We start from the raw sequence: 27,500 nt of genomic DNA, 5'->3' as shown, positions 1-27,500 counted from the left end.
CATAGTAGTATAGATGTATAGTTTATATGTATAGTTTCATTATATAGATATTCCACTGTTACTTTCTTAGCTTACGCATGTTTTATGATAAATGCTTTTGTGATGTATTCCCATGCTTTTGTTCTTGATTATTGTAAGTCGCTCTGGATTAAGAGCGTCTGCTAAATGCCTAAATTGTAAATTGGTTCTGAGTTCTGTGTATTGTGTGTGTTCTGAGTGAAGGTAGAACCACTGAAGACAGCATGTATTTAGTCCTGGTTCTGAGTTCTGTGTCTTGTGTGAGTTCTGAGTGAAGGTAGAACCACTGAAGACAGCATGTATTTAGTCCTGGTTCTGAGTTCTGTGTCTTGTGTGAGTTCTGACTGAAGGTAGAACCACTGAAGACAGCATGTATTTAGTCCTGGTTCTGAGTTCTGTGTCTTGTGTGAGTTCTGACTGAAGGTAGAACCACTGAAGACAGCATGTATTTAGTCCTGGTTCTGAGTTCTGTCAACTTCTGTGTCTTGTGTGAGTTCTGAGTGAAGGTAGACAGACTTGTTGGTGGTGTTGTGGTTGAAGCCTTCAGTCATTCTCACGTAGATTGACAACATAACACCCACCAGAGACGGATTGATTGATTGATTGATTGATTTATTAACAGTTTGCAGAATTACAGTACATTTTAAACGACACCATGAAGCATTATACACTTGTTTACAACAGGGCCCACCATTTTCAATTCATCAAAACATTTAGAGATGTACGAATATACACCGGTCCACAACCTATCCCATAATAAAAGTGGTTCCCAAACCTTTTCATGTCAAGGACCCCCACAATAACACTAATTAGCCCCCCGGGACCCCCATTTGAAAATATATGCCGGGGACCCCCATTTGTACAGCTCTCGCAGTGATTCTCAATCCGTTTAATTTTAAGGACCCCCAGTTTGACATGCATTAAATGGCATTTCTATCTCTGACACCCCAATTTATATTGTAAAATCAATGTTAATTTAACTCTGAGAGTGTCAGGTCCATTTGTACACTCTCTGAGTTACAGAGCCATAAGGGTCCATTTGGTTCCTAACTATCATTTAGCTGGGGACCCCCTGGAACTCCCTCAAGGACCCCTGGGGGTCCCCGGACCCCACTTTGGGAACCACTGCTATAATCCTCTTGTTGCTTCTGCGTTCTAATGATGACTCCTTCCACTGCGCCCACCAGCTCTTTGCTCCCACCTGCTGGACTAGCAGAGAACTGCAGCCACACCGTTCTCTCACTTCAACTCATCTTCAACTTGCAGCAATGTAATTTGTCCCTGACTCGACTGAATTCATCACATACGTAAGTTACGTATGTGAATGTAGTTGTAGGCTAATGTTACGTAACGTAACATTAGCCTACATGTCTTTGTGCCGCGTGTAAAAATGGAGTGACATTCTTTTTTCTACATAAGCTCCCTCTGTGTGACGTTTTCAGACAAGGTAAGAAGTATGAAAATAAAAAGAAACAGCAAGAAAACGGATGGCACGCACACAAAAGAAGGGACACACGACGTCAAGTTTCAGCCTATTACATATGGTGCTTATTTAAATAAATATAATTATATCCCATCAGTTACCGTTTGGAGGTGAATTATTATGTAATAATGAATTGTATATATTTTTTTTGTTGATTCAATTAATCTCAAATGGACTTTATTCATGGCATTAGAAAACACGTTTACGTTTAAACTTCATACTTGTTTATTGTTTATTGTTTATAAGGATCCCCATTAGCTTTTGCCTTGACAAAAGCTAGTCTTCCTGGGGTCCGACACAGACAAACATTTAACATTTAACAAAGGCAACACTTACAATTGTTTACAAACACTAACTCAAAATAAAACATAGGAGAAATAAAAAACAAATAAAAACATAGCAAAAAAAATCACTTTGCATTATAGGCTACCAAAGCAAAAAGAGAAACAAACCAAACAACAATGAAGATTATAATCATTGTATGTACAAATGAAAATGGAATCCATTCCAACACTACAGAGCTGCACTTTAGCTGCTATTTTAACCTGATGAAGGAAAGAAAATAGCTTTTACAGTTACAGAATCCTCAAGAATTGTGCGAAGCAGTTATAATAATTAGCTCAAGCTTTTGGAACAAATGGCAGCAGATGTCTCCGTGTATAAAACCTCTGAGACAACAAATGTATTTAAAAAGTAGAGAGTATAGCCTACAGTGTATGTAACGTCAGGCTATAGTTGCTCTGAAGTCTGCCGTTCTGTGAGAGTTTGGTAGTAGCCAATTCCATCCTTTTCTCGTCACAACTTCCTTGTCCTTCTTGCCCACTGGGTGGTGGTTTTTCACATTTGGCTGCAGGAGTTTTCAAACTTTCACATTGTTAAAAGTCATCCGCCCGAATAGGGACTTGAACCCTAGACCCTCAGATTAAAAGTCTGATGCTCTACCGACTGAGCTATCCGGGCTCTGAGGAGAGCGCATCTGGACATTGTATATATCGGCCACCAGGGGGCCATATGACCTAGAGAGACCGGGGACAGTGCAATGCAATTTACAATTTACAATTTAGGCATTTAGCAGACGCTCTTAATCCAGAGCGATTTACATTTAAGCAAGAACAAAAGCATGGGAATACATCACATAATGTATCATCACACAATGCGACGCAAGCCTTGCAGTTTGTTTGATTCTGAGCTATTTGGTACTTTAATATACAGACAGATGTTTGTTTTTTCGTCCTTATTTTAGTTTCACACAAAAACAGGGAGATAATATCTGTGTCAGTAGTATTAATTAATTTGGTTAACTTGGCTTTCTTGTGGCAGAAACGTGTCTAATTCGTAATTACTACTAGTAATTAGTACTAGTCCACTTAGTTATAATATCTGGATTGACCGTTTTGCTGGAGTCGAACCCCGAATTAAAGATTTAGCACCCTGAGCTGGAATCGAACCCCTGTCTCCAACTGAGCAGACCAGGCAGGCGTTCCTTTAAAGATCTCTTGGCGTGGCTTATGGCTTGTCTGACTTCCTGGTCTGCCGAGTTGGAAATGGGAGTTCGATTCCAGCTCAGGGTGCTAAACGTTGCAGTATATTATTAATTATTCATATATTAACAATAATATAGAACAATAGTCTACTATGACAACAAACTCACTTATTTATTTTTTAAATAAACTTTAGTCTTAGTTAATAATGATGATGAACTAAAGTGGAACAACTGTCCTCACCACGTCTGATTCGTTTTTTCAATGGACAAGAACGTAACAGTGGAATATCTATACAAATAAACTATGCATACCGTATATACATTAAAGTCTGTCATAATCATAGGTCACAACAAACTACAAACTCCCTCAGTGTTATATTATTTGAACATTTCTCCTACTTCTTCACCCAGCGGAATGCAGGCTTTGGGTCAGTGTTTTCATTGAAAAATGTTCCGCCCGAATAGGGACTTGAACCCTAGACCCTCAGATTAAAAGTCTGATGCTCTACCGACTGAGCTATCCGGGCTCTGGGAGAACAGCATCTCTCCGTCACGTCTTCAACCACCACTAGGTGTGAATGATTCCTTCACAGGTAACTGAGGTAAGAACTTATGAGAGCGTCAACACACCAAACCAAATGGTTAATTAACCTCAGAGTTAAATAAACACTGAGGATTTTTTACTGCGCAGGGTTCCATTCCAGACACTTAAAACTGCGGTCCTTCATTGAAGTGAAAAGAGTTGGGAGAATAATTATCACTGTCGTAAAGTGTTGCACGACACCGGCGCGGTTGCTATGCGTAATGCTTTACGACAGAGCGTGTTTTCTGGAGGTCAGTCAGAGGCATGATTGATGATGATGGAAGCATCTTAACGTTTAACTTCAGTTAGAACAGGATTATTACATCACAGCCTCGAATATCATATCGATCATCGACCAACTGATCAACATCGGTTGTTTCCCTGTGACAGTCAGTGTGTGTGTGTGTGTGTGTGTGTGTGTGTGTGATTGCATCACTGTGTTAGCTAGGGTGCTAACGTCGGCTAGCAGGGTTCAGTGTCAGTTCAGACAGTCGTCATGGACAGCAGCCCACCAGGGGGGTCCGCCGCGGGGTCCGGGGGCTTCAAGGCCGGCCTGGGGAACCTGTTCGGAGGCAGTGCGCCTGAATACTCCCACTCCGAACTGGCTGGAGTTCCATGTGAGTAACATCTTTACAGTCTGTGCTAAAGGATGCTAACATGATGCTAATATGAGGTTACAGTTATAGTCTGTACAGTACATGGTGTGCAGTCAGAATGTGTGACCCTTATTAGTACACTTATTAATTATGTCTATATTATTATCATTATGGGGCTGTTGGGTCTGCTTTGCTCTGTCAAATGTTGTCTGTCTGTTTTCATTGATTGATTGCATAATTACAGTACATTTCAAGTAGAACTCAATACAAAGACTGTCAACTGTGAGTGGACGACTCGATAAAGCATTGCACTTGTTTACAAGAGGGTCCACCATGTTCAATTCATCTCTATCTCTATCTAACCGTTTCACCGTTACGTTATGCCAACAGCATTTCTCTATAGCTGATGATCTCTAGCTAATATTAGATTTTATTTAATGATTTATTGTGATATTTAAACATTGTTTGTAGTACAATTATATTTTAAATCAACTGTCTGTCATGTGTTTGGTAGTGGCAGTGGCACCATACTGTACATACATACATACATACATACATACATATTACATACACACATACACATACATACTAGCCCTGGTCCAGTGCTTACAGCGAGTCTCTCTCTGACGCTCTGTGGAAGCAGGGGGGCAGTCAGACAGATATTTTGTGAAGCCACTAAGGAAATCGTAGTTCATATAATGGCCTGTTGTGGCGCTGTCACTGGACCCAGAAAAACCCATAGCCCCATAGAAGTCCATGTATTTGGGCCCATTTTCACCTAGACTGTATTACCTTAATAAACATGGTCATGAATACTTTCTGCTTCCAGTCACTAGTTTAAAGTCTCATTTCTAATGTCATAATATTCTTTTTGGAAAATTATGGTCCCATTAATTAAAAAAATGACCATGAAGTCGCGTATGTTCTGAGGGGCGTGGCTACCGTTACAGTCTATGATCGGGATTCCCCTCCCACTCGAGTCAAAATAAAAACCAACGGAGAAGAAGGGGGGAAGTCCCGCCTCGTTGTCTGGGCCAGCCAATGGCCAGCTGGGCCAAAACGGAGCCAGCCAATGTCCAGCTGGGCCAAAACGGATATAGAAAGATGGCGACTTACAGTGCAGGAATAACAGGCTTCATTTTACGTCCATGTTAGACCCGGGGAACGCTTTGTCCATATTTTTTACAGTCTATGTGTGGAAGTCCCTTCCACAGCCCTCTGGTGATATTCTCACTCCCGTGCGAGTGTTTGCAAATCCCAGCAAATAAACAAAACGAGTAACTACTCACCGACACAAAGCCTGCTAGACCTTAAGGTAAAAGTCTATTCTCGGAGCTGGGAAGCGTCTCAGGTCCCCAGCTTCTCTCTAAAATGCACTTTGTGCCATTTTAATAACGCAATGTACCCTGAAGGCATTTCCGGGTTTTGCCTGCGCCGATCTGGTTGGATTAATTTGATTTAATGATTAAAATAGTGCATTCTAGAGAAGCTGGGGACCTGAGACACTTCCCAGCTCCGAGAATAGACTTTTACCTTAAGGTCTAGCAGGCTTTCGGTGAGTAGTTACTCGTTTAGTTTATTTGCTGGGATTTGAAAATCCTCGCACGGGAGTGAGAATATCACCAGAGGGCTGCGGAAGGGACTTCCACAGGGCGTCAGAGAGAGACTCGCTGTAAGCACTGGACCAGGTCTACATACATACATACATACAGTACATGCCTTGACCTTTGACGAGCCTAAAGCCTATTCTTACTCCAATGTTCGGTGAAGAGGTGACCGGTTAGTAAAAACAGAGAGATGTGTTGTGTGAGCGCTGACCACCGCGGCGTGATGTCATGTTGTAGTTTTCGGTGATCACCTTTTCACCTAAAAGTGGAGTATGAATTGGCCTTAACTGTGTCCTGTTACTGTACTCCTGATAATTGACCCTCATGTGTAATAATTGTCATTTCAGTGACTGGGATGAGTCCTCTGTCGCCCTATCTCAACGTGGACCCTCGCTACCTGATACAGGTGAGTCATGGCTGCTTTTTATTTTTTTTTATTTTTTTCATTGAATACTTTTAGGTCTAAAAAAACACACACCTGTCAATAATATTGAGGTCTTTCAGGTCTGTTTTTAAAAGAAAGCAGTGATCCAACATTTTAAACGTCTGTTGTTGTCACTTGTCGGGTCATTCCACATTTTGTTGGCAGAGCAGAAGAATGAAAATTGTCCCTCGTTTATTCTATGGACTGGGTGGTCTAGGCTTGTGAAGGGTCTGATTCATTACGATTAATCGTTAATATTGAATTATAATAATCGATTTTGGACACTTTTATGACTGAATGAACAGTTGTAATGTGGTGTGTGTATATATGACTGAATGAACAGTTGTAATGTGGTGTGTGTATATATGACTGAATGAACAGTTGTAATGTGGTGTGTTTATATATATAATGTGGTGTGTATGAATGAATGAATGAATGAATGAATTTTTATTTTCGTGTCTTGTCGTTAAGACCCATCCCTTACGGGATTATAAGACACCAACAACATAAATAAACAATATCACAAGTTCACTTCCCACACAGAAGTTACACACAAGTATTTGATCAAAACAAAAACAGAAATAAGCATTATCATAAAAATAAAATAAAATACGTCACATATAAGTTTTCTTTGTCCGTATGTCCCAAGCTTTCTCTATATATTCTGCTAATGCAAATATCTTTTGTTCGAAAATCCATCTCAGTCGCTCTGCATCACTTAACCACATCAGATCTATATTTTAATAGATCTATAAATCCATCTCAGTCGCTCTGCATCACTTAACCACATCAGATCTATATTTTTACATCTGTTAAATAACTCATGATACAACGGGCAATAGAAAAGAAAATGTGTATACTGTATATATATGATATATGATGTATATATATATGTGTTTTTATAGGACAACGACGAGTTCATCCTGCCTACGGGAGCCAATAAGACCAGAGGACGCTTCGAACTGGCCTTCTTTACCATCGGAGGCTGTTGTATCACTGGTGAGATATTAATATGATTAATATTTACATTATTATTTACTATGGGAGGCTGTTGTATCACTGGTGAGATATTAATATGATTAATATTAATATTTACATTATTATTTACTATCAGAGGCTGCTGTATCACTGGTGAGATATTAATATTATTAATATTTACATTATTATTTACTATCAGAGGCTGTTGTATCACTGGTGAGATATTAATATTATTAATATTTACATTATTATTTACTATCAGAGGCTGTTGTATCACTGGTGAGATATTAATATTAACTATCGGAGGCTGTTGTATCACTGGTGAGATATTAATATTAACTATCGGAGGCTGTTGTATCACTGGTGAGATATTAATATTATTAATATTTACATTATTATTTATTTTGCTAACAAATAGCAGGTCGACAAGCTCACAACGTGTTGCGTTCCAACGCGTTGTGAGCTTGTGGATCTGCTATATTTTATTCTGAGACCGCCCATCAAAAGTACTGAACGACATCAACGTGTAGTTACAATATATATCAACTCAACTCCCTTTCCCAAGAAATAAACACAGTGAAATATGAATGTTAAAGTTGTGTTCCTGGTGTCTGTAGGGGCAACGTTTGGGACGCTGAACGGCCTGAGGATGGGACTGAAGGAGACCAGAGACATGTCCTGGTCCAAACCTCGCAACGTCCAGTAAGTATGACTTTACCATACTGTCAGTTATGTCTCAGAGTTACGTTAAGGGCTGTAGCCTGGCCCAGCCAGCGTGATGTTTATCATACTGTCAGTTATGTCTTAGAGTTACGTTAAGGGCTGTAGCCTGGCCCAGCCAGCGTGATGTTTATCATACTGTCAGTTATGTCTCAGAGTTACGTTAAGGGCTGTAGCCTGGCCCAGCCAGCGTGATGTTTATCATACTGTCAGTTATGTCTTAGAGTTACGTTAAGGGCTGTAGCCTGGCCCAGCCAGCGTGATGTTTGGTATAGAGGGGCGGGATGACCATGTTAGAAACTAATTGGTTCACAGATCTGAGCGCCCACCCACTTTTTTCTCATTGTAGCGCCAGAGAGAGTTAGATAAGTTAACTTCTACTAACCCTCCTCTTCCTCCTCCCAACAGGATTCTGTTAGTTAGATAAGTTAACTTCTACTAACCCTCCTCTTCCTCCTCCAACGGGATTCTGTTAGTTAGATAAGTTAACTTCTACTAACCCTCCTCTTCCTCCTCCAACAGGATTCTGTTAGTTAGATAAGTTAACTTCTACTAACCCTCCTCTTCCTCCTCCAACAGGATTCTGTTAGTTAGATAAGTTAACTTCTACTAACCCTCCTCTTCCTCCTCCAACAGGATTCTGAACATGGTGACGAGGCAGGGCGCATCGTGGGCCAACACCCTGGGCTCTGTGGGTAAGCTCTTCAGCATGTGTCCATACCATGTGTCCATACCATGTGTCCATACCATGTGTCCATACCATGGGTACCATTAACACACCGAACGCCCGGGTTATTTAATCCATCCAATCAGAGCGCCCAGCAGCGGAGCACGTTGAGCGACGGACCGGATGTTATCCCGGATGTGGCTGAAGCAGCTAAATGTAGCCAAAACACTCTAGAGCCGATCGACAAAATCGGGAGGATATGATTAATTCTACCGCGACGGGACCGCGGTGGGCCATCTAACACGTAATCTTAGTCTTAGAACTGGACGGAATGATTTAGATCAAGAGTTATAAGACAACTTCACTTATGAGAGATGTTATGCACTACTTATAATTGGAAAAGATTAAGTTTGAATTGAGAGGGAGTGAAGATAGATTCTACCAGACATGGAACCCTTCATTGAATATTTCAATAGGTGCGCGCTAACCCCTCCTACACAATAGATAGCACAATAGAAATTAAAAAAAAAAGAAGGAACAGAGTTTTTTCTTCATTTTATTTGTTCTCATTTAAAAAAGAATAATGTCTGTAATTCACTTAATTTACAACAACATGTTGGAAAAGTTTGAGAGCAAGAGTGTCTGTCCTGTTGTCTGTTTTGTTTGTCTGTTCACACTTGTCATTGTTTAACTGTTTTTAGTTTTTTCATGTTTATCACATTTATTTGATAAACATATATATTACATATTTATTATGTATTGTATGTGGAACATTTACATTGCTTGTCATTGTTTTCATTTTATATAACTGAACTACTCATTATCATTGTCGATAATATAGCGATGCGATCGGTTTCCGATCGCATCGCTATATTTTGATATCAATAATCTCCGTCCTTTTGATGAGCGCTGGGCGTTACTAATTGATAGGGCGGAGAACTCCGTCCTGATTGGGCGTTACTAATTGATAGGGCGGAGAACTCCGTCCTGATTGGGCGTTACTAATTGATAGGGCGGAGAACTCCGTCCTGTCCGCTCATGGTGTTCAAAACGTTCGCTCTGAAAGAATATAAATTATATTCAAAGATTTGCGCCACATTTTCAAGATTTTTCAAAAATAGCAGTGCTGCGCCGCGAGCTTGTAGATCTGCTATTTTTCAATAGATAACGTTTAAAACACCAAAAGGGGTTCCCGCTCAGAATGCGTTAATACATTATATAGGCGTTTGGAATGGTGGAATGTGGACTGGTTATTGTGAAAAAAAATCACACCTGTGTGAACTGAGTGGTGAAACTCCCCTCTCGCCCCCCAACTCTCTCTCTCATTAGCAGGCAACAGTGCAGCACTATCTCTGTTTCTGGCACAACAGCGCCCCCTACTGGTACTAATAGTCATAGTGGTGCTCATTAACGTCACATAGGTGAACACGGGACATTGCTGTTCCTTGGAGTGGTTGCACCACTCAATAAAGTTGTACAATATGACTTATAAAAAAAGAGAACATGCCAACAGCTGCTTAAAGCGCAAATAACATGCATTTTAAAATTGCTTTTAATATTTAATATCATATTGTCTATGTCCCTCAAACTTATTTCTAATGGTTTGATCCTCAATCACCACTCTGATATAACCAGTCCTTGTCAATTATTTCTGGACTTTGAAAGCAGTTTTAGCTGCAGTACCACACTGTCCTGAGGTGGTGGGGGTGCTGATATGCAGATTATTTAATATTTGAGTCATTATAATACTGATGCTAGATAAACCCAGGCTTGTTTCCATTCCATGCCAGCTTGGAAAATCAACAATGGTGGACATTGTAAACAAAGTGGAAATGCAAATTTGGTACTGAAGACTGAAGAAGAGGAGGAATTATATAAGTAGGGTGACATTGATGACATCACGATGAGGCCAAAATCAGTTGAGCTGTTCCTGAGAGCAATTTCCATTAAAACACCCATATGATATGAAGGCCTGATTGTTCAAAATTGGTTATTTGTGGGGATAGAAAACACATTATGGGAGCCCCAAAAACAATTATTTGTTTGGTCCAAAATATTGTGTTTGTTGTCATGAGTTGTCACGGCTCCAGTTTCTTTGTCCGCGGCGTAACCGTCTTTATATAAATACCTTTTGAAATGTCTATGAGGGAAAAATGCATTGGGAATCATTTCCTGCACCTGGCGTCGTCATGAAAGGGGGCGGGACTGGGCCTGGCGTCGTCATGAAAGGGGGCGGGACTGGGCCTGGCGTCGTCATGAAAGGGGGCGGGACTGGGCCTGGCGTCGTCATGAAAGGGGGCGGGACTGGGCCTGGCGTCGTCATGAAAGGGGGCGGGACTGGGCCTGGCGTCGTCATGAAAGGGGGCGGGACTGGCCCTGGCGTCGTCATGAAAGGGGGCGGGACTGGGCCCTGGCGTCGTCATGAAAGGGGGGGGGGAGACTGGGCCTGGCGTCGTCATGAAAGGGGGCGGGACTGGGCCTGGCGTCGTCATGAAAGGGGGCGGGACTGGGCCTGGCGTCGTCATGAAAGGGGGCGGGACTGGGCCTGGCGTCGTCATGAAAGGGGGCGGGACTGGGCCTGGCGTCGTCATGAAAGGGGGCGGGACTGGGCCTGGCGTCGTCATGAAAGGGGGCGGGACTGGGCCTGGCGTCGTCATGAAAGGGGGCGGGACTGGGCCTGGCGTCGTCATGAAAGGGGGCGGGACTGGGCCTGGCGTCGTCATGAAAGGGGGCGGGACTGGGCCCTGGCGTCGTCATGAAAGGGGGCGGGACTGGGCCTGGCGTCGTCATGAAAGGGGGCGGGACTGGGCCTGGCGTCCTCATGAAAGGGGGCGGGACTGGGCCTGGCGTCGTCATGGAAGGGGGCGGGACTGGGCCTGGCGTCGTCATGAAAGGGGGCGGGACTGGGCCTGGCGTCGTCATGAAAGGGGGCGGGACTGCGACGCTCTATAGGCCTCAACTGTGTGCAGCATATGTGATGATGTCACTTCCTGTTCCAGCGTTGCTGTACAGCATCTTCGGGGTGGCGATAGAGAAGGCCAGAGGAGCGGAGGACGACATTAACACCGTGGCTGCTGGAACGCTCACCGGGATGCTGTTCAAATCTACAAGTAGGTTATGCTGCCCCCTGCTGGACCGGTTTGTCGTTGTGTCTCTGTCCTCAGGTGGTCTGGTAGCGATGTTTCTCACAAATACTGGACGACTCACCCCGGTGCGTGCCCGTTTTTCCTCCCGGAATTTTCACCAGTGAGGGGGATAACTTTGTAATATGCTATTGGCTGTTTGTATTCTTTTTGGACAAATATAAAAAGATACTCCTGTGGAAAGGCTATATTATTTTACCTATATTGACCCTATAAACTATTTAGTATTATTTAGTATTATGTAAGGTTTTGCCCACTCAAATGGTACCTCGTCAGATAATCCCCACATAGCCTACAACAACTTCTGTGAACAGAATAAATTATATTTGTACTTTAGTTTATAGTTAGAGAAATCCAGCCGTCTGCTGTCCAGCCTCTCCCACCCCTCACTGGGGAAAGTTCTGGGAGGAAAACAGAAACGGGGTGAGTTGTCTTGTTACCTTTCTCACAGGTGTATTGTTGTTTATTGTCGTGTCGTGTTTCAGGCGGTCTTCGAGGCGTAGCGCGTGGAGGTCTGGTGGGCTTGGCCATGTCCGGCGCCTACGCCCTCTACAACAACTGGGAACACATCGGAGGCTCCAGCCCGTCCTCCAGGCTGTACTGAAGCCCCCACCCCACCCCACACACATCGGACACAGACACGGACAGAGCTCCCCTCCTTGTCCTCCCCCTGCCCGCCATCAGATTGAGTGCACGGCTTTTAACCACAGCGCGGCATGGACTGGTCAAACGCTGTGCCCTGGACATGGAGATCATCCTGTCACCCAACCCTCTTCCCCCCCTCCATTCCCCCGTTCACCACCCCCGGCTCCCTGGGGGTGTTAACCCATTCTGACCTGAGATCAGATTCATACGAGGTTTCCGCCGGACACACACTGGTCTGATGAACCCATTCTGACCTGAGATCAGATTCTAAAAATGTCAGTCGCTCTTCGATTTTTCAAAAATAGCAGACCTACAAGCTCGTATCGCGCCACTCGGTGGCGCGATATGAGCTTGTAGATCTGCTATTTTTCAATAGCTAAAGCATAACATGATGCTGACACCAAAATGGGTGCCCGTTCAGAATGGGTTAAAGGACAACTTTAGTTTTTTTCAACCAAGGTTCATGTTTTAGGTTGTTATTAGAGAAAGTAAAAGATGAGTGTTAATTTTTTTTAATTTGCTGCTTTCTTTTGTTTTAGCGATTTTAGCTCTTTTTGACAGGGGGGCGGGGGCATTCAAACATGGGGCTAAATGCATCTTTATTTACAAAATATTATGGCGATTTATTTTTTTATTCTTTACTATAGTCCTAATAAACCCCAATAAATTACATCTGGCCACAGAAGATCACAGGATCTACTGAATGTGAAGGTAGCCTACTGGGGGGAAGCCACACTGTATCATAGGCTCAATATGCCAGTTTGTCACATTCAGTAGATCCCTTGATCTTTTCTGGTCAAATATAATTTCTTGGGGTCTAGTAGGACTTTAGTAAATATTTAAAAAATGTATCGCTATAACATTTTGTAAAGAAATACATATTTAGCCCAATGTTCGAATGCCCCCGCCCCCCTGTTAAACCAGCTAAAATCCCTAAAACGAAAGAAAGCAGCAAATGAAAAAAATGTAACACTCCACTTTTACTTTCTCTAATAACAACCTAAAACATGAACCTTGGTTGAAAAAAACTAAAGTTGTCCTTTAAGGTTAGGAGCGTTCTGGGGAAGCAGGGGAAAAATGACTGAAAGAATTGTGAAAGAAATGGACTAAAAAAAATTCAACTTGGAATTTCTTCTCCCCTTTTTTCCTTCTCCCGTCGTCGCTGTCGATCTCACATGAGGATCCACCTACAAAAGAGTTGATCCAAGTTGTGGATCTTTTTTTGTTTGTTTGTTTGTTTGTTTCGTTATCGAAATCACTTCAGAGAAGTTCTCGCTTCGCTGAACACCAACATGTCGGGACACGTACATTGGTCTGTGTTCGCCCCCCCCCCCCCCCCCCAAGCTTCGGGCCAAACGGGAATGTATCTGATTACGATGACATCCGGTGTGTGTGTGTGTGTGTGTGTGTTTGATTCTCCAAATCCTCTCCCGTCCCGTAGCGGAATGGGTCTCGGGGCCGTGAGGCTGAAATGTCTCGCTGTGTTTTCCAGCCAGACTTTCCGTCTCGCTTTGCAAACATAACGTTTCACCCCCGACCGACCGACCGACCGACCGACACCCACAATGGCAAACAATGCCTTAACGATCATGAATCATTTTGTATTTATTGCGACTGTATTCACAGCGGGGGTGCTGGCTTATTTTCCTGTGTGTGAGTCTTCTTGAACTGTACTGGAAGTGCGCTTTGTGTTCTGTGAAACCGCTGTACCCTTTAGTTGTAGAGTACCGAAGTCCTGACGTCACTCGCTCATCCTACCCCAAACCGCTGTAACCCTTTTGTTGTAGAGTACCGAAGTCCTGACGTCACTCGCTCATCCTACCCCAAACCGCTGTAACCCTTTTGTTGTCGAGTACCGAAGTCCTGACGTCACTCGCTCATCCTACCCCAAACCGCCGTACCCTTTTGTTGTCGAGTACTGAAGTCCTGACGTCACTCGCTCATCCTACCCCAAACCGCCGTACCTCCCATCCTTTCTCTATGGAGAATAACGTTGGCTCATCTTAGAAACCGTCTCATGTGAGTTAATTGTGGTCCAAAAATAAACAAACTAAGCGATATTGTCACGTGTCAGCCAGGGAGGTGGCTCTGTATCGTTTGCGATAGTCGGTCACTCATATTTCATACAGTCTTGTTGCTGGCCGGAAAATGTATTAATTCGACGGCGGTAACGTTAGCGTCGGTTGACAAAGTTCCACGATATCAAACACGTCGATGTGAATTCAGAATGGTGGATGGAAACGATTAATAAAACTTGACCCAGGCATGATGCGTAAATGACGTCAGACTTTGATGCTCTATCATTAGTAGACATAATACTAATATACATAATATACAATATAAAATAAAACAATGGGAAAACATAACTGAGTTTTGCTTTAAAGGTTTTATTGCACAGAATGTAGACGGGTAGATCGATCAGTCAGTCTGACAAAAGTGTGTTCGAGAAGGACGACGACGATCCACGTCGACTACGACAACAACACAGTCAAATCCTCAGAGTCGATGCAACTCAAGAGCGTATGAATGGAACCAAATGGACCTGTAAGGGTCCATTTTGGGTCCATTTTGCACACCCCGAGTTCCACGATGAAAATAAAAAAAAGGTGCTAAATAGCACTAACTGTAGTTCTTTGCTCACAGTCATAGTTGATGCTGTATCAAACATATTGATTGATTGATTGATTGATTGATTGATGCTGTATAGCACCAAGGATTCTAAATGGCATTTTGTAGGGTCTGACTGTAGTTTAGTGTTACTGTACGTGGGATCGCCGTAGTAGAGGTACATATAGGGCTGGGAAATAATAACCCACTCAATTATATTCATGTTGGTCTATCCAATAATTAAGAAGCAGGTTTTGTTTTATTTTATTGTATATCAATGAATCGACCCGGGAAAAAAATAAAATAAAAAGTATGATTTATTTTATAATCAACTATACTGATTAACCAATTAACCGTGCATTATATTCTTTGTTGCATAATAATGGTGGTTGCGCAGGAAAAAAACATAAAATAAACGTGACAGAATGAATCTGCTAATTAAAATGAAAGAGTTCAGACATTGAGCTAAAAGTTTAAAACATTTTGTGATATTGGAGTCATAATTATGGCCCAGCCCTAGTAGTATTAGTAAACGCTATATATTATATATACGACATGATCTATTCTAAACAATTTAACAACACAATAACTTACAGTCTATTGCACATCGGAGACGTATTTACAGATAATGTGAGCATGCTGTATTAAAGCCTGTTGAAAGTGTCATGGAAGAGCCTGTTGGCTCCATCTTCGTCACCGCTAAACCCCTTATCCCTAAACTTCTTTGCCTTTTCTTTTTTTTCCTTTTTTCCTTTTTTGTTCAACATTAATGTGAATAGGTAAAATGGCCAGTCTACAATCTCACAGCGTGCCAATGTAGCTTGGCTGGTTGAACTATTCAAAATGTTTTTTCAAAATAGTAAAAAAGAAAAGGCAAAGTAGTAGTAGTAGTAGTTTAGGGATAAGGGGTTTAGCATGGATGGAAACAGAGCCCTAAATGTACAAAGTGTAATGAAAGAGGAGGGACATTCACCACGTCATCTATCTGTCTCCAAACAGCTAGCTAAATGCTACAGCTAGCTAAATGCTACTGAGCTAGCAGTGGTGGAAGTACTTTTATTTAATTACTGTGTTACTTTTACTTTAGTATTTCCATTTGTGATGCTTTATCATTTATAATATGCTTCTACGGAATCTACGCCACTACATCTCAAAAGGCGAAAGTACGCGGTGCTTTAAAAAAAAAGATATTACTCCATTACGATTCGTTGACAGCTGTAGTTACTATATGTTACTTTGTAGAGTTGTATTATTAATTATTACAAAATGTACCTTAACCCTATTTTATACTTTGGCTCGCCTTTGTGCGTTGCTTTTAGAGTTGCTGTTGTCAAAAAACACTTTTAGTTTTTTTAGTCTTTTTACTTTGATACAGTTTTGCTGCCAATACTTCAGTACTTTTAACAAAAGTATTGGTTATATCTTTGAATACAGGCCTTGTACTTGTAACAGAGTATTTGTATATATTGTGGTACTTTGTGCTAAAGTAATCCAATCGGAGCACTTTTCTCTTCCACCACTGCTAATAATGAATGAATCCATCAACTGGAACAGAGCGAGACAGAGAGTTCTCATGCTGGCCACCGGGTGGCCTAGTTTGCCCTGGCTGACGCTCAGTGCAGGAAGAAGTCTCTGATGCGCGTGGCCTCGATCCAGGGGATGTAGGTCCCGGTGCGGGTGAACACGCTGGGCTTGTTCTCCACCGTGCAGCCGATGGGCCCAAAGCTCACCACGCCGTGCACCTCCCAGCGGTCCTGGTCCTGCTGGCACAGCAGAGGACCTCCCGAATCACCCTGGAGAAGACATGGAGGAGGAGGTGAGGGGAAGGTACACCATGCACACAAAATATATACTGTACTTCATTCACTCATCTATTTATAACACTTATAATTCATTCACTCATCTATTTATAACACTTATAATTCATTCACTCATCTATTTATAACACTTATAATTCATTCACTCATCTATTTATAACACTTATAATTCATTCACTCATCTATTTATAACACTTATAATTCATTCACTCATCTATTTATAACACTTATAATTCATTCACTCATCTATTTATTTATAGAACTTTGATTTAATTCACTCATCTGTCCATAACGGAATTTCACTCGTGTACTATTTATTACTATGTGTTACGGTATTTTACTTTGGACAAATTATATAAATACTCAGTCTAACCCTAACCCATTCATATATATATATATATATATATATATATACTGTAGTCCCCCCAAGGCTCTGTACTTGGTTCCCTCCTTTCTCCCTCTACACCAAATCTCAGTCTCACTGCGGGATGCACACGCAGTGAGACACGCCAAAGGTCCGACATCACCTGTCGCTCCTGACATGCGTTTGGTCTGTGCCGTGCTTGCAGTTAGGGTTAGGTTAGGGTTTTGGGGTAGGGTGTCGGCCTAATGACAGTTAGGGTTAGGTTAGGGTTTTGGGGTAGGGTGTCGGCCTAATGACAGTTAGGGTTAGGGTAGGGTTTTGGGGTAGGGTGTCGGCCTAATGACAGTTAGGGTTAGGTTAGGGTTTTGGGGTAGGGTGTCGGCCTAATGACAGTTAGGGTTAGGTTAGGGTTTTGGGGTAGGGTGTCGGCCTAATGACAGTTAGGGTTAGGGTAGGGTTTTGGGGTAGGGTGTCGGCCTAATGACAGTTAGGGTTAGGTTAGGGTTTTGGGGTAGGGTGTCGGCCTAATGACAGTTAGGGTTAGGGTAGGGTTTTGGGGTAGGGTGTCGGCCTAATGACAGTTAGGGTTAGGTTAGGGTTTTGGGGTAGGGTGTCGGCCTAATGACAGTTAGGGTTAGGTTAGGGTTTTGGGGTAGGGTGTCGGCCTAATGACAGTTAGGGTTAGGTTAGGGTTTTGGGGTAGGGTGTCGGCCTAATGACAGTTAGGGTTAGGGTAGGGTTTTGGGGTAGGGTGTCGGCCTAATGACAGTTAGGGTTAGGTTAGGGTTTTGGGGTAGGGTGTCGGCCTAATGACAGTTAGGGTTAGGGTAGGGTTTTGGGGTAGGGTGTCGGCCTAATGACAGTTAGGGTTAGGGTAGGGTTTTGGGGTAGGGTGTCGGCCTAATGACAGTTAGGGTTAGGGTAGGGTTTTGGGGTAGGGTGTCGGCCTAATGACAGTTAGGGTTAGGGTAGGGTTTTGGGGTAGGGTGTCGGCCTAATGACAGTTAGGGTTAGGTTAGGGTTTTGGGGTAGGGTGTCGGCCTAATGACAGTTAGGGTTAGGTTAGGGTTTTGGGGTAGGGTGTCGGCCTAATGACAGTTAGGGTTAGGTTAGGGTTTTGGGGTAGGGTGTCGGCCTAATGACAGTTAGGGTTAGGGTAGGGTTTTAGGGTAGGGTGTCGGCCTAATGACAGTTAGGGTTAGGTTAGGGTTTTGGGGTAGGGTGTCGGCCTAATGACAGTTAGGGTTAGGGTAGGGTTTTGGGGTAGGGTGTCGGCCTAATGACAGTTAGGGTTAGGGTAGGGTTTTGGGGTAGGGTGTCGGCCTAATGACAGTTAGGGTTAGGTTAGGGTTTTGGGGTAGGGTGTCGGCCTAATGACAGTTAGGGTTAGGGTAGGGTTTTGGGGTAGGGTGTCGGCCTAATGACAGTTAGGGTTAGGGTAGGGTTTTGGGGTAGGGTGTCGGCCTAATGACAGTTAGGGTTAGGTTAGGGTTTTGGGGTAGGGTGTCGGCCTAATGACAGTTAGGGTTAGGGTAGGGTTTTGGGGTAGGGTGTCGGCCTAATGACAGTTTGGGTTAGGTTAGGGTTTTGGGGTAGGGTGTCGGCCTAATGACAGTTAGGGTTAGGTTAGGGTTTTGGGGTAGGGTGTCGGCCTAATGACAGTTAGGGTTAGGGTAGGGTTTTGGGGTAGGGTGTCGGCCTAATGACAGTTAGGGTTAGGGTAGGGTTTTGGGGTAGGGTGTCGGCCTAATGACAGTTAGGGTTAGGGTAGGGTTTTGGGGTAGGGTGTCGGCCTAATGACAGTTAGTGTTAGGTTAGGGTTTTGGGGTAGGGTGTCGGCCTAATGACAGTTAGGGTTAGGTTAGGGTTTTGGGGTAGGGTGTCGGCCTAATGACAGTTAGGGTTAGGTTAGGGTTTTGGGGTAGGGTGTCGGCCTAATGACAGTTAGGGTTAGGGTAGGGTTTTAGGGTAGGGTGTCGGCCTAATGACAGTTAGGGTTAGGTTAGGGTTTTGGGGTAGGGTGTCGGCCTAATGACAGTTAGGGTTAGGGTAGGGTTTTGGGGTAGGGTGTCGGCCTAATGACAGTTAGGGTTAGGGTAGGGTTTTGGGGTAGGGTGTCGGCCTAATGACAGTTAGGGTTAGGTTAGGGTTTTGGGGTAGGGTGTCGGCCTAATGACAGTTAGGGTTAGGGTAGGGTTTTGGGGTAGGGTGTCGGCCTAATGACAGTTAGGGTTAGGGTAGGGTTTTGGGGTAGGGTGTCGGCCTAATGACAGTTAGGGTTAGGTTAGGGTTTTGGGGTAGGGTGTCGGCCTAATGACAGTTAGGGTTAGGGTAGGGTTTTGGGGTAGGGTGTCGGCCTAATGACAGTTAGGGTTAGGTTAGGGTTTTGGGGTAGGGTGTCGGCCTAATGACAGTTAGGGTTAGGGTAGGGTTTTGGGGTAGGGTGTCGGCCTAATGACAGTTAGGGTTAGGTTAGGGTTTTGGGGTAGGGTGTCGGCCTAATGACAGTTAGGGTTAGGTTAGGGTTTTGGGGTAGGGTTAGGTTAGGGTTTTGGGGTAGGGTGTCTGCCTAATGACAGTTAGGGTTAGGGTAGGGTTTTGGGGTAGGGTGTCGGCCTAATGACAGTTAGGGTTAGGTTAGGGTTTTGGGGTAGGGTGTCGGCCTAATGACAGTTAGGGTTAGGTTAGGGTTTGGGTGAGGGTGTCGGCCTAATGACAGTTAGGGTTAGGTTAGGGTTTTGGGGTAGGGTGTCGGCCTAATGACAGTTAGGGTTAGGTTAGGGTTTTGGGGTAGGGTGTCGGCCTAATGACAGTTAGGGTTAGGTTAGGGTTTTGGGGTAGGGTGTCGGCCTAATGACAGTTAGGGTTAGGGTAGGGTTTTGGGGTAGGGTGTCGGCCTAATGACAGTTAGGGTTAGGTTAGGGTTTTGGGGTAGGGTGTCGGCCTAATGAAAGTTAGGGTTAGGGTAGGGTTTTGGGGTAGGGTGTCGGCCTAATGACAGTTAGGGTTAGGGTAGGGTTTTGGGGTAGGGTGTCGGCCTAATGACAGTCGGACCAATAGTTTGTCTGTACCCTCACACTGCAACGTGTTGCGGGGATTGTAGATCTACTGTTTTGTTTTTGGCATAATGTATCACCCTGGAGATGATGGCATAACCCTATTTTGGTGAAATCTTCCAAAAGGCACCCATGTCAGATCTACAAGTCTTCCAACGTCATCACTGCGAGATGAGCCTTGCATCCATTGCATGCCACCTTGATGCATTGTGAGTATGTTTAGTAGTTAACATCCTGAGCGGCAAGGACGGAGTTCTCCGTTCAATCAATTGGTAACGCCCAGTAGCCTGGTTAATAAACCAGACTAATATCGCACGGACCGCGGGATATTAGTCTGGGGAGGCTCAGCTTGGATTTCATTTCCAGGGGGGCGGGTTGAAACATTTTCTCTTTGACGCAATTGGTCAGAGCTACTGTCAGTCAAAGGTCTCAAGCATTGAAAGTCACTGTACCAAAGCCCGCCCATATTGCATACCGTGTCCCGATTGGCCGCCCCATTTCTCTGGTGTAGGAAATGGGCGTACAATTGAGCCTCTCCAGACCGTAATCCGCCGGCAGGCAATTTATTTTTGCCAACGGCTGATTCCGTCTGGTTTATTAACCAGGCTAAACGCCCAGCGCTCAGGACAGAGATTGATGAAAAGGACGGAGTTTATTGATATCAAAACCGATCACATGGCACCACAGGCTGGGAGCGTCTGTTGCACAACGTTCAATGTTATTTTCCGGTGGGACGTCATCGAAAAAGTTCCCCCACCATTTTAGCCGACGAGACAGAAAATCTTAAAACGTGAATAACTCTTGATCTAAATCATTCCGTCCAATTGCATTTCTGTTGGCTTAGATAGCATTTGATACAGACTTATAGCATGTTATGTAGACAGCACTATAATTGTATTGTATTTAGTCATAGCACGCCATAGTACATATGTATAGCATAGTAGTATATATGTATAGTTTATATGTATAGTGTATGTATAGTTTCATTATATAGATATTCCACTGTTACTTTCTTAGCTTACGCATGTTTCATGATAAATGCTTTTTATGTGATGTATTCCCATGCTTTTGTTCTTGCTTAAATGTAAGTCGCTCTGTATTAAGAGCGTCTGATAAATGCCTACATTGTAAATTGTAAATTGTAATTGGAGTGTTTTGGCTACATCTAGCTGCTTCAGCCACATCCGGGATAACATCCGGTCCGTCGCTAAACGTGCTCCCCTGCTATAAACCGCTGGGCTCTGATTTAATGGATTAAATAACCCCGGGCGTTCAGGGTGTTAATCAAAAGACGGAACATTACTCGTTCCATAACAGAGCGCACCGCTCTACAGGCTGGGAGCGTCTATTGGACAACCTTCGATGTAATTTCCTGTTGGGACGACATCCAAAGTGGTCCCCCTCCATTTCAATGGATGGTATCAAAAACATCTTCAAACGTTTAATGGTTCCAAATGACGCTGTGTTAACAGAAGTGTTAACGGTTACCTGGCAGGCGGCCGGCGGGCCAGAGGTGTCTCTGAAGCCGGCACAGATCATGGAGTCTCGGACGCGGTCGCCCCAGAACTTCTTCTGCTTACACGTCTTGAAGTCGATGATGGGCAGACGGGCCTGGTTCAGCGCCTCGGCCAGAGACACGTTCTCCTTCCCGCCTGGACAACGACACACATCGCTCATTATTATTATTAGACCTTCAACACTTTGGACAACGATACACATCGCTCATTATTATGATTAGACCTTCAACACTTTCTGACCTGAGATCAGATTCTAAAAATGTCTATTACATCCTGACAGTTTCATTATTAACCCATTCTGACCTGAGATCAGATTCTAAAAGTGTCTTTGATTTTTCAAAAATAGCAGACCTACAAGCTCGTATCGCGCCACTCGGTGGCGCGATATGAGCTTGTAGATCTGCTATTTTTCAATAGCTAAAGCATAACATGATGCTAACACCAAAATGGGTGCCCGGTCAGAATGGGTTAACACTTTGCAGCCCAAATTTGGGCGTGTCATTATGTGTCAAACGCCAACTCACCCAGCCCGACCGACCCAGCCACGGTTTGAAATAGCACTTCCGTACTAGTGTGAAAGCCACGCCTCCGTCGCATCAAAAGAGTAGTTGTGTAATGTGTACGGATTTTTAAGGGTTTTCTAGGCGTGTATGTACATATATTTACGTATTTCGGTGAGATCGGGTTGGTCTCCACTCAACACTTATAGCCCAGGCAATCTAGCCCATTTTAAACCCAAAAATCTGACTAATTAAAATAGATAGATGATATCTGTTTTCAACAGATATCATTTCTATGAGGTGTCTAGAATAACATACTAAAAGTCCTAAGAAATCCTAGATGCGGAAATATGTTTAATTCTCATCAATTCAAGATGTGTGCTAATACCTCGAGAAAACTAAACACCCTAATGGGCTTTTTTTTCTTTTGTCCTATCACAATGAAACTTTCCACAATGAATCTTAACATGAAAACTAAACTTTTTTGTATTACAAGTTTCTCTGAAACTTAATTTGAATATGCAAATTAGCTTAATATATATTGAATATGCCCACATTTGCATATCACGAAAATTACTTTTCCCCAAAATGTATAATATTTACATTGTTGTTTGTTAATGATATCAAACACACTGATCAGACTTTCATGAACCATTTCATCGAAATATTGTGACTTCATAGAATAACATCAAAAACACCATTCATATGTATGACAAATGCATAAATCCGTCAAATCTTCCTCCAACCATCCTACTGCTAATGGTTGATGGCAATGCTGCTTTTAGACTGGCCTCTAACCTGAAACCTGCCGGGCTTGGTTGTACCTACCGGGGGCATAACCCCCACCGGTATAGTCCTCAGGGTCACAGAGGCACGACAAGGTAGCAACAACAGGGGAGGTTCTTTTTGTGTTTTGTAATGGTATGACTACTGTCATAGTCTTTGATGGCTACAAAGACGAACCAACAATAAAAGATGCCACCCAACTGCGACGGACTGGTGTTAGTCCCGGCGTGACTGTACACTTACTGTACACACTGTACTGACATGATCATCCAATCCAAAAAGGACCAGTTCCTTAACAATAAGGAAAATAAACAACGCTTCTTGGTTTATCTAAGTAATAAACTAGAGAGGGCTGGGTGCATCACAGACCATGCAAATAATGATGCTGATGTGCTCATTGTCCAAACCGCCATTGCCTCAGCCAGAACCAAAGACACGGTCCTAGTAGGAGATGATACAGATTTATTAGTACTCTTGTTACATCAGGCTGATCCAAATGCACAGGAACTGTTTCTGGCACAAGAACCAAAGAAAGGAACAAAAGCAAGAAGGATATGGTACATAAAGCAGACAAAAGAACTACTTGGTCCAAAGGTGTGTGATAATCTCCTCTTCATCCATGCTATTTTAGGCTGTGATTCAACTTCTCGTCTATTTGGCTTGGGAAAGGGATTGGCACTGAAAAAAGTAAAAACTGACTCTAGCTTTCTCCAACAAGCTAAGGTGTTCAGCCTGTCAGAGGAAAAGGTCGGAAAAGGAATCATCGTTGCAGCAGGTGAAAAGGCTCTAGTCTCACTGTATGGGGGTGACAAATATGAATCGCTGGATATGCTGAGACACAGGCGATTCTGTGAGAAAGTATCCAAGACCACATCTCCAGTGGAACCTCAAACTCTTCCACCAACATCATCAGCTGTGAAGTTCCACAGTCTCCGTGTGTTCTACCAGATCCATGAATGGAAAGGAACAAGTGAAAGCATGAGTCCAGAAGACTGGGGATGGCATGTTATAGGTGGTAGATTCATGCCAATAATGACTGATCAGCCTGCAGGACCACCAGAATTACTTAATGTGGTCTGCTGTAGCTGCAAGAAAGACTGCAGTACGAAGAGATGCACATGCAAAAAACATGGACTCCCTTGCACTGCCATATGCGGAGAATGTCGTGGTACTAGCTGTACAAATTCCCAGTTGCCTGATTTTTCTGATGACTAGAATCATACAAAAGGAGTTGAGGATCACGTTTGAACAATAAAATCAACAAAAAACACAAAAAAACACAAAAAGAACCTCCCCTGTTGTTGCTACCTTGTCGTGGTGGGGAGGCTTGTGTGCCTCTGTGACCCTGAGGACTATACCGGTGGGGGTTATGCCCCCGGTAGGTACAACCAAGCCCGGCAGGTTTCAGGTTAGAGGCCAGTCTAAAAGCAGCATTGCCATCAACCATTAGCAGTAGGATGGTTGGAGGAAGATTTGACGGATTTATGCATTTGTCATACATATGAATGGTGTTTTTGATGTTATTCTATGAAGTCACAATATTTCGATGAAATGGTTCATGAAAGTCTGATCAGTGTTTGATATCATTAACAAACAACAATGTAAATATTATACATTTTGGGGAAAAGTAATTTTCGTGATATGCAAATGTGGGCATATTCAATATATATTAAGCTAATTTGCATATTCAAATTAAGTTTCAGAGAAACTTGTAATACAAAAAAGTTTAGTTTTCATGTTAAGATTCATTGTGGAAAGTTTCATTGTGATAGGACAAAAGAAAAAATAATGCCCATTAGGGTGTTTAGTTTTCTCGAGGTATTAGCACACATCTTGAATTGATGAGAATTAAACATATTTCCGCATCTAGGATTTCTTAGGACTTTTAGTATGTTATTCTAGACACCTCATAGAAATGATATCTGTTGAAAAAAAATCTATTTTAATTAGTCAGATTTTTGGGTCTAAAATGGGCTAGATTGCCTGGACTATAAGTGGAGAGTGGAGACCAACCCGATCTCACCGAAATACGTAAATATATGTACATACACGCCTAGAAAACCCTAAAAATCCGTACACATTACACAACTACTCTTTTGATGCGACGGAGGCGTCATAGAGATGATCTATGGTGAAAAATCTATTTTAATTAGTCTGTCTGGAAATGCTACTTTGCCTGGACTATTACTCTATCAATAATGGGAAAAAACTATAATCCTTGGTATCGCCCCCAGCCAGTGACCCAGCAGTATCAACTCACCCCTGGTATCGCCCCCAGCCAGTGACCCAGCATAGTATCAACTCACCCCTGGTATCGCCCCCAGCCAGTGACCCAGCAGTATCAACTCACCCCTGGTATCGCCCCATCCAGTGACCCAGCAGTATCAACTCACCCCTGGTATCGCCCCCAGCCAGTGACCCAGCAGTATCAACTCACCCCTGGTATCGCCCCCAGCCAGTGACCCAGCATAGTATCAACTCACCCCTGGTATCGCCCCCAGCCAGTGACCCAGCAGTATCAACTCACCCCTGGTATCGCCCCCAGCCAGTGACCCAGCAGTATCAACTCACCCCTGGTATCGCCCCCAGCCAGTGACCCAGCAGTATCAACTCACCCCTGGTATCGCCCCCAGCCAGTGACCCAGCAGTATCAACTCACCCCTGGTATCGCCCCCAGCCAGTGACCCAGCAGTATCAACTCACCCCTGGTATCGCCCCCAGCCAGTGACCCAGCAGTATCAACTCACCCCTGGTATCGCCCCAGCCAGTGACCCAGCAGTATCAACTCACCCCTGGTATCGCCCCATCCAGTGACCCAGCAGTAGTGTCCCGGCTTGAGGCTGGTCTGCTTGCGCGGCAGGCAGGCGTAGCGGATGTGGTTGGTGGGCGCGATGTCCGTGGCGGCCTTGACCAGGGCGATGTCGTAGTCCAGCTCGCTGTGCGTGGGGTAGCGGAAGTGCTCGTGGCGGTAGATGCGCTTCACGGGGAAGGTCCGCTCGGCTGTCTCGGAGCGCTTCAGCTGATGCTTCCCCACCACGATCCTCCAGCTGCCGGCGTCCTCCGCCTTGCCCCTGAGACGGGGAGAGAGAAAGGTACTCGGTTTGTACTTAAGTAAAAGTATCCATTTACAAGTGAATGTCCGGAATTCAAAAATGTCGTGCCAGGGACTTTTTTGCGCTACTCAGTAGCCTATAACTCTATAGCTTTATATTTATAAAATGAACATCCTAAAATGTCAATAGTTACTTCTGGAAGCAGTGAGCAGCAGTGAGGACTGTGTGTGCGTTACTAAATGGTTTTACTTCTGGAAGCAGTGAGCAGCAGTGAGGATTACTAAATGGTCTTACTTCTGGAAGCAGTGAGGACTGTGTGTGTGTGATACTAAATGGTCTTACTTCTGGAAGCAGTGAGGACTGTGTGTGTGTGATACTAAATGGTCTTACTTCTGGAAGCAGTGAGGACTGTGTGTGCGCTACTAAATGGTCTTACTTCTGGAAGCAGTGAGGACTGTGTGTGTGTGTGTGTGTGCGCTACTAAATGGTCTTACATCTGGAAGCAGTGAGGACTGTGTGTGTGTGTGCGCTACTAAATGGTCTTACATCTGGAAGCAGTGAGGACTGTGTGTGCGCTACTAAATGGTCTTACTTCTGGAAGCAGTGAGGACTGTGTGTGTGTGTGTGTGTGTGTGTGCGCTAGTAAATGGTCTTACTTCTGGAAGCAGTGAGGACTGTGTGTGCGCTACTAAATGGTCTTACTTCTGGAAGCAGTGAGGACTGTGTGTGCGCTACTAAATGGTCTTACTTCTGGAAGCAGTGAGGACTGTGTGTGCGCTACTAAATGGTCTTACTTCTGGAAGCAGTGAGGACTGTGTGTGCGCTACTAAATGCTCTTACTTCTGGAAGCAGTGGGCAGCAGTGAGAACCCAGTTCTTGTGGATCAGAGTTCCTCCACACACGTGAATGTAGTGTTTACTGCCTCTGGGACGAACCTGAGGGGAGAGGAGCACAGCACAGCCTGCTGGTCAACGATACACATTGGAACTAAAACACTGTACATTTAAGTTGATATCACGACTTCTGACATCATGATTCCTGTTTACTCTGCCGTTAACCCATTCTGAACGGGAACCCATTTTGGTGTTCGCATCATTAGCTATTGAAAAATAGCAGATCTACAAGCTCATAGCGCGCCACCGAGTGGTGCGCTACGAGCTTGTAGGTCTGCTATTTTTGAAAAATCGAAGAACTACTGAAATTTTTAGAATCTGATCTCGGGTCAGAATGGGTTAATCAGACCAGTGTGTGTGTCAAGTGGAAACATCGTATGAATCTGATCTCGGGTCAGAATGGGTTAATCAGACCAGTGTGTGTGTCCAGTGGAAACCTCGTATGAATCTGATCTCGGGTCAGAATGGGTTGATATAACACATCTTCTCCGGTACTGTACCTGCAGAGAGACCTGCCAGGGCCAGGAGTGAGGCCTGGCTTCATTTCCAGAGACGATCCT

The 27,500-nt window shown here is 43.8% G+C and overlaps 2 protein-coding genes across 2 annotated transcripts in view; one reads left to right on the top strand and one right to left on the bottom strand.

Moving 5' to 3' along the window:
• Nucleotides 1–3,823: 3,823 nt before the first annotated feature.
• On the top strand, nucleotides 3,824–12,638 carry timm23a (translocase of inner mitochondrial membrane 23 homolog a (yeast)). The gene is made up of 7 exons (XM_083786808.1): nucleotides 3,824–4,184; nucleotides 6,118–6,176; nucleotides 7,100–7,193; nucleotides 7,790–7,874; nucleotides 8,529–8,587; nucleotides 11,559–11,669; nucleotides 12,188–12,638. Exons 1-7 carry the CDS (start codon nucleotides 4,064–4,066, stop codon nucleotides 12,304–12,306), a joined length of 648 nt encoding a protein of 215 aa, XP_083642934.1. The 5' UTR covers nucleotides 3,824–4,063; the 3' UTR covers nucleotides 12,307–12,638.
• Nucleotides 12,639–16,567: 3,929 nt separating this feature from the next.
• The window catches only part of LOC310874143 (chymotrypsin-like elastase family member 2A), a gene marked incomplete at both ends in the record, with an annotated part of 12,586 nt that continues 1,653 nt past the window's right edge, over nucleotides 16,568–27,500 (bottom strand). The window contains 5 exons of the mRNA XM_083786829.1: nucleotides 16,568–16,747; nucleotides 21,680–21,843; nucleotides 25,785–26,065; nucleotides 26,888–26,982; nucleotides 27,441–27,500. The exon at nucleotides 27,441–27,500 is cut by the window's right edge and continues 50 nt beyond it. Coding sequence (XP_083642955.1) covers nucleotides 16,568–16,747; nucleotides 21,680–21,843; nucleotides 25,785–26,065; nucleotides 26,888–26,982; nucleotides 27,441–27,500 — 780 coding nt within the window. The remainder of the gene's footprint in view (nucleotides 16,748–21,679; nucleotides 21,844–25,784; nucleotides 26,066–26,887; nucleotides 26,983–27,440) is intronic.

The sequence above is a fragment of the Protomyctophum parallelum genome, assembly GCF_964188405.1.
Source record: "Protomyctophum parallelum genome assembly, chromosome: 17".
Classification (NCBI taxonomy): domain Eukaryota; kingdom Metazoa; phylum Chordata; class Actinopteri; order Myctophiformes; family Myctophidae; genus Protomyctophum; species Protomyctophum parallelum.
This window is presented reverse-complemented; position numbering and strand designations above follow the sequence as displayed.